Here is an 11,228-nt window from a genome sequence, read left to right on the forward strand (position 1 = left end):
TCTGCCCTTCTAAGCTTGAAATTTTGTGCTAATAGGAGTGACTTCCCCATTCCTTACTTTCTTACACTGCCCAATAGCCATAGTTCTCCAGGCAGCTCAGAAAAATGTAAAGCCTAAAACACAGCATATAAAATACAAGATCAGATACACTAAAACTGCTAAAACAATTAACATTAATTCACTAGGTCTCAGTCTCATTAACATTAAACAGTTACTTGCATAGCATTGAATAATGTTTTTGTTTAAAACAGGGGCCCTTTCCTGGTGGCCTTGGGCAAGTCTTGGCACCCAGAAGAGTTTAATTGTGCCCACTGCAAAACCTCAATGGCTTACATCGGCTTTGTGGAAGAGAAAGGAGCCCTTTACTGTGAGGGCTGCTATGAGAAGTTCTTTGCACCTGAATGTGCCCGATGCCAGAGGAAAATACTTGGAGTAAGTAATAAGGCAAAATGTTAAAGAGGTTTTGGAGTGGTTGTTGACACCTGTAACACTAGGACAGGCACAACAAAAATTGAGAGTGGACTGCAGTGTCATGCATTTCCTTCCTTCCTCCAGGCCTTCCCCTCTTCTGAAACAAATTATGTCATACCTGATCAAGGTCTGGTTTGATCCTGGCAGTAGGAAAACCTAGCCAGAACTAGCTGTTTTGTTTTGTGAATACAATCTACTTGGAACATGATGGAGCATGTAATTTATTTATTTGTTATATTTTTATGGCTCAAGATTCCAAAGTGGCAGACATTAACATAGCATTTAAAATACATTTAATTATAATATTAAAATACAACATTAAAACAATTCCAGTAAGGGCAATAATAATGATAATGCAGAACAATACAGGAGGTGTTAAATATATAAACATGATTAAGTTAGGGAAAGCCTGGGTTGTGCATTTTAGGAGGCTATTAAACTGCATGTAGGAGGTATTCTCCAAGGGTAGGTGCCACTGCTGAAAAGGCCATTTTGTCACGGAATTGTCTGAAGCATTTTGTTAGCTTTGAAATGGCCGGCAAGGCTGCCTCGAGCATTCTTAAAGGTCAGATGTATATAGTTCAGAGAATTTGGTCTGCTAAATAGTCTAGTCCCAAGTTGTTTAGTGCACTGTAGGATAATAACATCATCTTGGACATGACTGAGTGATGCTTCAGGAGCCTGCTTTCTGTTTGCATAGTGGCCATTAAATTTCATTATGTTATGTCTGCATCAAGCCTTAAGCAGTAACTGATGAAATTGGTAATACTAATAAACCTTGGCATGTGCTCTGACCCAAAAGGCTTGAAAATCCTTAGAGATAAGCCTGAAATATGTATGTGTGAAGCAGAGGCTGAAAAATGCTTGACATTCATAAGTGCCACCATTTGATGAGTAGGCATTCAGTTCATGGATCATGGAAGAATAGTCCAATCTAGCTTTACATCTCCTGTCTTGCATAGCAAAGTAACTGTAGAGAGGACCAGTTCCAGGATGTGAGACCTACATTGCCCAGGACTGATGTTTGTGTGCTGTTCCATAGAGAGAGAGAGAGAGTTCAAATCTTACTGTGCCTGGTGTATTTTTGCCTTTCCTGCTCTAGGAAGTAATAAATGCCTTGAAGCAAACCTGGCATGTGTCCTGCTTTGTGTGTGTGGCCTGTCACAAACCGATTCGCAACAATGTTTTCCATTTGGAAGATGGGGATCCCTACTGTGAGACAGGTGTGTATTGAGAGTGGAGAACTGTATCAGAAAGATGGAAGAAAGGATGGTGGCCATATTCCCTAATTGCTTTGTATATTTCACTTGAACCAATCCGATTGTTTCTGCTCATAACACTGGTAAGTTTTTACTTTATAAAATAAGTCCCACATGATGGGATGGGACCACATCAAGCCTTTGCAAGGTGAGGGTTGCCCCAGTTAAATCTGTTTGGAGTTTTGTGCCTTATTTGGTAGAAAATGCAGACAACGTGGCGCTTAATTCATTTCTGATATTCTTTTTAGTTATTAGTATAAGGTTAGATCCAAATGTTCCCTTCTTCCAGTAGAGGGAATCACCAGTCATCAATGTTCCCAGGTGATCACCTGAGATTCTGAAGTGAGCAGGCAGTGGGCATGGTTGGACACCTACCAAAGGTTCATACTCCATCAGAAGCCCACCAAAAAGAGCTCTGTGGACTCACTCCACCTTTGCATGCTGCTTTTAGACCAGACAATGGTGAAGGTGAGGAGGAGGAGGAGGAGGAGCAGTTGGTGCCACTGCATACTTATTCATTCACTTTCCCATGTGCCAGCATGCAAGTGAGAGCAGTTGTTAAGTAAGGTGGTGAGGAGCAATTGCTGCATGTGACATGGTGAGGAGAAGGCCAATTTATTGAGGGAAGAGGCTCAGTGCCTTCCCTGGTTGCTTTCACAAAGCTGGAGCTGGCACTAACTATGCTTGCACATTTAAGTGCCTTTCTGAGAGATGGTGTACCTTGAGTGAGGCATACATAAACTCCCAGTGTCTCTCCAGTTTAACCCTGTACTCATTCACCCAAATGGAATGAGTCCACTGACTAACAGCCTTCTGACAGTTTTGGAGATGGTGTTACTTTAAGCAGTATGAAAGTATTAGAAATAGAGAAATAGGGTCATTGTCTCAGGGGGAAAGGGACTTTTTTGGATCCAGCCTATAGGCTGCTTCTCTTCCTTTGTTTTGCATTCGGTGCTGTAGTAAAAACAGTCCTTCATTATACATGATAACCACTTTTAAGGTATTACCTACTAAAGTGAGAAAGCTGGAGGGAAGTCTTGCTAAACTGTCAAAATGGGAATGTGCCTGTGACAGGTTTTCCTTCAGGGATGAATATTATCATTAAAAATATTCTCCTAATTCTGGTTCATGTTAATCCTTTCACAATCCCCTTATTTTATTCAAAACAATAGAAAATACGGAATTTAAAAACTGCTGCATTTGCTTTTCGTTCTTTTTGCTTTTGGGATCCTTTCTTTGTTTAAAGAAAAAGAGGAGAAAATCTCAGTCAGTCAGTGGTAATTTGCCTATCCTCCCCATTCTGTGGGCAAAACAAAAAGACATGCTATTGGCACAGAATAATATATCGCTATGCCACCCAAAGTATTCCTCCAACTCTGAAGTTGCTAAGAAAAGACAGTCAGATTCAAAGGCAGCACAAACCTAACAACTAACCGCATAGCACTGAGTAGAAGCAGTGAAGCTGCCCTAGAGAAAAATAATTGGATATTTAAGCTAAGGCAGTTGTCTTGTATCCCATGAGCCTTTGAGCTAGGTTCCTCATCAGTTGAATTTCTGCTGACACTGGTGGAATCAGAGACTACAAACTGAGTGTCTAGGCTTGAAAATAGTGCATCATTGACCTGTCTTTTGTAAAATTTCTGTGTACAGATTACTTTGGGCTGCTGTTACCATGGTTAATGTAACAGGAGAAAAATCTTAGACTGTGTGTCTGAGGTTGAAAGGGAAAGAAAACAGAAGCTTTTCAGTCTTTCCCTGACTACTGTTTTCTGTTTTCTGCAGAAAGGCCTGTAAACCTCTTGAAACTATAAACAGCAGCCAAGTTAACTAAGCATAGCACCCATTTCGAATATGATACTGTGAAATGGAGAGGAGATTTTGTCAGCTTTAAAACAATTATGTTTGAGTAATATTCTGTACCAAAGCATGTGAGTTTGGTAAGCTCTTTGAGCTGTGAAAATAGCTTCCATTTGAACACTGGACTCTAACTTGGTGTTGACTTGGTAGTTAGAAAAAGGGGAACACCTGGAAGTTTATGGAACCCATAAGGGGCATAGTCGGGGAGATCAGAGAGCACAGAGGCCTACACAGCTGTCTTCAGATAGTGAAAGCATGTTCCAGGGAATCCTCTCACTTCTAAAACATCTGTAAATAGTAGAGCCTCTTTTCAAATTAGCACAAATATCCATGAGAGCTGGGAAGCTTGGCCTTTTTCCTTTAGTATCGAGCCTTTCATTTTTTAGTGTTTGAATAGATTATTAAAATAGGTAAGGATGACCATTCATATTGCACCTACTTATGTTTCCTATTTTCCTTTAAGCTCACCTTTTGCAGTTTGTAGACCTAGTGGAGTACTTCAATAGGGAAATACTTCAATAGGCTTTAAATCCTTATCATCTTAAATGTATCAACTGTGATATGTTAGTCCAACAATGTGTGCTAACACCATGTGGTTATTCTTCTCTGGAGTTCATTGCTGATTAAAATGATCATGTTTTTTGTATATGTATTACAGATTATTATGCCCTCTTTGGTACCATGTGCCATGGCTGTGAATTCCCCATTGAAGCTGGGGATAGGTTCCTGGAAGCCTTGGGCTACACTTGGCATGACACCTGCTTTGTGTGCTCAGTATGTATAAAAAGCTCTTCTTTACTTTTTTTTAGCATGTCTGTGATATCAGTGCTTGTACATTATTATTCATGGGATATGATTATGTCATTCATTGCATTTGTTACATTTCTCTACATTTGTCCAATAGCCAAAGCTCTATATACAGTTCAAACTGTATACCGTATAAGAATACAATATTGTGCATATCACAAAACCTGTACTTGCAGCCACATAGACAGCATATGCACACAAGCATGTCTGCATCATTGTTTAAAAGCCAACAATAAGAAATTGCCTGGCCTCATTAAAAATCTTATATACTTCCAAATGCCTAAGGATAGAGAAAGGTCTTAACTTGGTGATAAAAAGTTGATAATGTTGGGGAACTCACCCAGATCACTGCAAAATGGGGGAGCTGCCAGTGAGAACACTCTGTCTAGGTCAAGGGGCAATTTATGAATCCCCACACAGCTTGCTGGGTGCTCAAGTGACTTACAGGTCACATAAAAACAACAATATCTGCCAAGATAAAAAGGAGAACAATCAAATAAGAACAGAAATCCTGTGGATAACATCAGAGAGCAACACTAAGAACCATTAAAAACTTGATGGAATAATGAAGACTTTATATGCTAAAGACTGAGCTAATCTGCCTTCCCTAGGCTGAGAGTTCTATAATCAGGTGTGCTAGAGAAAAGGGTCCTCTTCTAGTCCCTATCCGTCTGTCCTCTCTAAATGGTGGGAGATAGGATAGGGCCTCCAAGGATGATTCCAGATGGTTGACAGGTTTATATGGGGGATTGTGCTTTTTCACATACCAGGGTCCAAAGCCATTTTGAGCTTTATTGGTAAGAACCAGGTATAGGTAAGGACTTTCTATGTAAGAACTCTCAGAAAAAAAATGGTGACATGTGGAAACTGATCCAAGACAAGTGCTCTGAAAAACACCAACTTTATACCCATCTGGTATCTGCCTGTATTTTCTGAGGGCTTTGAAGGGAAGCCCCACATAAACCATGCTATAGTAATCTAGACAAGAAGTGATTAAAGCATGGGTCATTGTGGCCAAGTCTATATTTTCCAGAAGGGGATGTGTCTGCTAGACAACCCTAAGCTGGTCATTGGCCTTCCAGGAGCTATTCTAGAGCTGGGATCGTATACCTCTTCCATCGGAAGGGGCACTATCACAATCAAAACAGGTTGATGCATTGGTTCAGCACTTCCACAGTTTCCTTGAAATCAGTTGAAAAGTAAGGAGAGAGCTGGATGTTCTCGGCATAATAATGAGATCCAGCTCCAAAACATCAAATGATCTTTTCCAGTTCCTTCCTGCAGCTGTTAAGAAATATATGGGATAAAATAGAACTTCATGGCCAAGGGGCCAAGCAAACATCCCCCAATATCTTCTAGTAATGCTCTTCTAGTTAAATAGGCCCATAAAACTGCAAAGCATTGTCCCAAGTTTATATTGGCTAAACCTCTCAGAAGGCTATCATGTGTGACAGCATCACATGCTGCTAAGAAGTCCAGAAGAACTAGTAGAACTTTCCCTATGCAATTCCCAGCAAAGGTCTTCCATCAAGGCCACCAAAGCTGTTCACCTCCCCACATCAGGTCTGAAGCCAGTCTGCAAATGATCCAGATAATCAGATATGTGCAAGAAAATGTGGAATTGAGGCTACATTCCCTAAAGCCATTGCTTAAACAGAGAGTTGTTAATCTGAATAATAATGGTAGAGTACAGCTCTGTTGTACTTTAATTGGTGCAGAGCATACAAGAAAGTACTATTTCAGGGTAGTTTGGGCAGCGTGTTGTTACTGTAAAGGATTTTTGTATTTTGCAGTGAGGATTCCTTTAAAATGGTTTGGAAAGGCTCACACCAAAATGTTACTAACATATTTTATTCACTTGTGCCTCTGAAATATGTCTATATTATTCATCTGTGATAATGTTTGGAATTACAAACTTTTAATAATTTTTCATGTTATTTCAGGTATGCTGTGACAGTCTGGAGGGGCAAAGTTTCTTCTCCAAAAAAGACAAGCCCCTGTGCAAGAAACATGCTCACTCTGTGAACATCTGAAGCATTAAAAGTTGCTAAAAGAAGCAGAATGACAGGAAGAGATGCTGGGTGTTGGTTTTCAGTAGGCTTACTGGAATATTTATGTAGACTTTTTAAAGTGTAGAAGTGAAGATGTGGGAAGGAATAAGTTTTATGGTTTTCATGTACTGCAATGGGGAGTATTTAGGGTAACCTACAATAGTAATGTCAGATGAAATGCAAGAGACATTCTCTCGTAATGAGAGCAAACATTCAGGATAAAGCAATTTTTAATTTTTTATGTTTTGCAAAGGGTAGTACTCACTTTGTAGCTCAACTTGAATTTTTGTTTTGCCATAAATAATAAATTGATTGATAGGCACATGGCAGATCTCAAGTTGGGTTTACTGCTTTGCAGGCTGGGCTGGGTTAAATTTGGATGTGTATCAGTTTGGGCAAAACACGACTAGGTTCCTTCCACTGATGGAAGCCTTCCATCAGCAGAAAGGGGAGGGCTGTGATTTTCAGAAATCTTCCTCAGTCCTGCACCAAATATAGGCACAAAATTTCTAGAACAGGCTGAAGGAGTAGAGAGGTACAGGGAGGAAGATGGATAGTTGAATTTCACACCCCGTTCTACTGATAAAAGCCTTCTTCAGCAGAGCAAAGCTAGTTTAATTCTACCATTTCAATGGCATGTTTTCTGCTTTCAAAAATGTAACTAGCAACATGAACCTCTTTATTGTCACAAAACACTATATTCATGTTCTAAATAATTAAGGAATTTACAAAAGAACTGTGTTTAATCCTATTCTTTTACTGCCATATGAACATTTGCCTTTTTGTATTCAATTTTTTCCTTAAATGATGCAGAGAAAGTGACTAAAACGTTAAACACCAAGTAATAAGATACTCGGCCATGCAGAAAATAACTTTTATGAGTGTTCAGAAAGAACATGCAACTTAGTGGCTCTTAAAATGTAACCAGGTTTGCTGTAAGAAGCCTGAGGGATGTGGATGGGGGAATATGACTGAGACCACGTAAGATTATCATGTATACCATTTTATATATACTTCTACTTCTGTGTGCACATAGCACTTCTTTTGGTGTAAGAATTACAAAAGGGAAGAGTGGAGATAAAATAAGTTCTTAGACACAAATTTAATGCATTATTGCACAATAAGGCAAATACGTACTGTCTTTTCTGTTTTCGTCTTTTACGATTAGTGCCCTTATATGTAATACTTCGTGAATTACTGATTTGCCATTTTAATACACAGTGCTGGCTTGCCTGCTGCAGTCTGTAAATATCTATATATTTATGAACTAGTTGAACTTCTTTCTATAGATCTCAGCCAAGCTACACATTAATCATGCAGCATGCAGCTGACCCCTCTCTGTTTTTATGCTAGAGTGTGTACAGCCTTAGTCCAGATTGGAACCAGCATCCATCAAGCTGGGAAGCTTAGTTCTTCCAACCCATTGTTTCCCCAATATGCTACTGGGAAGGGAAATTTCAGGTATCAGGTGGCTGAGAGGGAAGGTTTTAAACTGCTATCTGCTATCCCAAGACATAGTGGTTCTGTTCCAGATAAAGGGTAGTAAAAAACAAAGAAAGTAGTAAAAACTAAGATCCCTGCTGCAGACGCTCATTAACACACCTGTCATTTGATCCCCACCCTCTCTGTTTCTCCAGAGGTGGAAACATGCTGTTATAAACAGCCGAGTGAAGTGTTTCTCACTTTGACAAAAAAGGACAATTATTGTTACTCTTACATTTCTCTTATGAAACGTGTAGAACTTTTGAAGCATATTCCATCCAACAGTGGGCTGAGGAATTCCCAAATGAGCAACCAGTTAATACAAGTGTTAGCCAAGCATCTTCTAACCAGGGACTGCAACTGGATGTGTATTTTATGAAGATTGTGGATAGTGCTCATTTGACTTAGTGAAATCTCAGTGGTCCAGGTTATCATATTAGCTTTTCTAAGGTTTTGGAATGAAGCAATCTGGTAAGACTGCTGTAAGGTGGGGCAGGTGGGTTACTAGCCATGCTTGCCTCAGACACTTCTAAAAAGCGTTTACAAAAGAAACAGTTGGTGCATTGCGTAATTAAATGCCTTGAATGGGTGTAAAATACTCAGTTTTCCACATTAGTCGCTGTAGTGTAGTGACAAAAAAATCAATCCTTGCTTTAAACTTTAGGAACATGGAAGAAATAAGTTGGATCCTGACTTGGTCATATGAGAGTACTCATATTGCGAGTACTCACAGCAATAAATGACATTTAAATTAGTCATGCCCAACGCAAATTCCATTGATTACAGTGGTCTACTCCAAATAGAATTAAATTTGGATCCAAGGCAATGTACAGAACTTCTTTGTCTTTGTTGATTTGCAAGTGGCCATACATCAATGTAGACTTAAGCACTTGACCTTCACTGCTCTAGACAAAAAAAGGGAGTCTGGTGATAGCGAGCTGTAGAACTGCCTACCTTTTCTGTTTGACTTGGCAAAGCTCATTCATTGTTCTGTACCTTGGAGGCATTTCACATGCCCATTCTCACTTTTGAGAAGAAAATTGCATTTTGGATGAGTTTCATTTGCTGGGGCATGTAGTGGTTGAGAAAATGGGAAAATGAATCAAGACACATCTATGAGAACAGCCATGCTTTTACATTTCACCAAAGAAAGATCTAGATGGGCACAAACACACAGTCTGGTAAATTCTGCCTCTTAATATATAGCTACATGATGTCTGGGTGAAAACACTTGACCATTTATCATGTCATGTGCACGTAAATTCTTGATATGGGAAAGTTTCACTATTCCTCTAAGTTGTTAGTTCAGGTACAGAACTGTTGTTAAATCTTCCTCATTACTTAGCAGGACAAGTTAGCTGGCTTATCCAAGAAGTTGACTTGGCTATGCAAGTCACCATTTGGTAAAAAGTATTTTTGTATGCACCTGACTTTTGTTAGAAGCCAAATTCCACATTATATTATCATTTTGCATGTATAAGTTCTAAAAGCAAGTAGGACATTCAGATATATAAACAATGCTAGAAAATTCAAAAGGTATTCAATTTCACAGCAGAGATAAGAATATCATACTATGTTTTCCACACTATTAGCCAAGATTTTAGCAGGGCACATTAACCATTAATGTTCTCTCTCACTGCTTGTATATTCAGTGGGAGCACTTTGCTATCAATATAATGAGTTAGATCTGGACTTAATCACGCTTAGAAGAAGACTGATTAAAAGCAAAGGAACTTAGTCCAGACTAATGAAGGACCCTTTGGTTTTCATCAGTTTACTCTAAGTATAACTAAGTCATGATCCAACCCAAAAAACCTAGATGTTTAGATGTGTGTTTTTCTTTATTAGCTACACAGAATTCATCTAGCAAAATTCACCCAAGTAGGAGTTCACTAGGTATTCTAAAAATGTCCCACCAGCCATTATAGAAATGGGAAGTAAGATACTTGAAGGAGGAGCAAAATTTGTATGTATGTTTAGAAAATAAGCAGCTTGCTTCAGAAGGCAAAACTGCAGCTCAGGCTGTTTATGAGCAGTAGGTATTAAGAATATAAAGCCAGGCTGTTTTGAAAGATTTTTTTGCATAATGTAATTAGCCAGTACAGCATTACCTGTAAATAGAATATTTAAAGTTCTGTTCACACAAGAGCCAAAATAAAAACTGGGAATTGTGGTAGTTGGATCCACTCTATTTACCAGACTAGTGATACGTTGTTCAGAAGCAAGAGGAATGGAGATAGATTTGGATTCCTCAGATCATGATGTTGATCTCTTTCGCTTCAGTCAGTAGATTTTTGTGATTTATATATCTGTTCTTATTTTATTTTTATTGCATTTCTTCTGTAACAAAGAATTATCATTTGAACCATGGCTCTGCTTCTGTGTCAGCTCTCTGGATTCAGTTATTACAAAACCACAATCAGCAATGTAATACAATGTACACATGAATAAAAATGTCTGTGGAATTGCAAAGGAATTTTGCCCACCTTGTTGATTAATGCTCATCTCTGTGTTTTCATATGATTTTATCAAAATAGCTAGAAACTTTATCTGGAGCAAATATCCCATATCCTATTTTTCTGTGTTCTTCTCATTCTTTTAAAACAAAAACAAAGCAAACCCGAAATTCTGGCCAGAAAACAGAACATTGGACAGAGTTGTGAGCAAAGATTATCTGATGCTCTCTGTAAATTGGAGACAGTAAATAGGAACTGCAATTCTATCTCCTTCCAATGAGGTTTATCTGATACTGTATTTAGCCTTGGCACAAAGCATTCTCTGATTTCACCTTAGGATACTTAACCATCTATAGTAACATGGTCAATTACTTCATGATAACAGTAGCCTCATAAGATTCTTATGAACTGGGTATCTTTTGACAAAGACAATGTGCTGCTGTTTTCTCTCTTGTTTGTACAAGGGGAACACTGTATATGACTATAAAAAACTAGAGTCTGCTTTACAGGAATCCAGCCTCTGGTTCAAGTGTTTAGGTTACAATTAAAGACAAATGCAAGTCTATTTGCAAACAGTATATTAAACTCCAGAAGCTGAACTTTTAAAGGTATCAAGGCTGTGTTTGACATTTTAACAGCAGAGGATTGGTTTCTGTCAACCCACAATATAATTTAACATTAAAATGCAACAAGAAACAAAAACAAGAGATCTGTCATTCATTCATTAAGAGACTGTAATCTAGTGTAATATTTATAGTCTTAGACTCAACAGTGTGTTTTCACAATAAATCCCCTTTCATTGCTTAAACCTAGAACAAATCTTGCAGTCAAAAAGTTTGCTGGTT

At 38.6% G+C, this 11,228-nt stretch overlaps 1 protein-coding gene across 1 annotated transcript in view; it reads left to right on the forward strand.

The window, feature by feature from the left end:
* Positions 1-10,403, forward strand: part of LOC123022541 (PDZ and LIM domain protein 5-like) — a 60,285-nt gene extending 49,882 nt beyond the window's left edge. Inside the window, exons 9-12 of the mRNA XM_044428307.1 lie at positions 252-432; positions 1,574-1,694; positions 4,246-4,361; positions 6,338-10,403. Coding sequence (XP_044284242.1) covers positions 252-432; positions 1,574-1,694; positions 4,246-4,361; positions 6,338-6,427 — 508 coding nt within the window. The 3' untranslated portion in view covers positions 6,428-10,403. The remainder of the gene's footprint in view (positions 1-251; positions 433-1,573; positions 1,695-4,245; positions 4,362-6,337) is intronic.
* The last annotated feature ends 825 nt before the right edge of the window (positions 10,404-11,228 follow it).

The sequence above is a fragment of the Varanus komodoensis genome, unplaced genomic scaffold, assembly GCF_004798865.1.
Source record: "Varanus komodoensis strain SLA01 unplaced genomic scaffold, ASM479886v1 scaffold2, whole genome shotgun sequence".
In the NCBI taxonomy this organism is placed as follows: domain Eukaryota; kingdom Metazoa; phylum Chordata; class Lepidosauria; order Squamata; family Varanidae; genus Varanus; species Varanus komodoensis.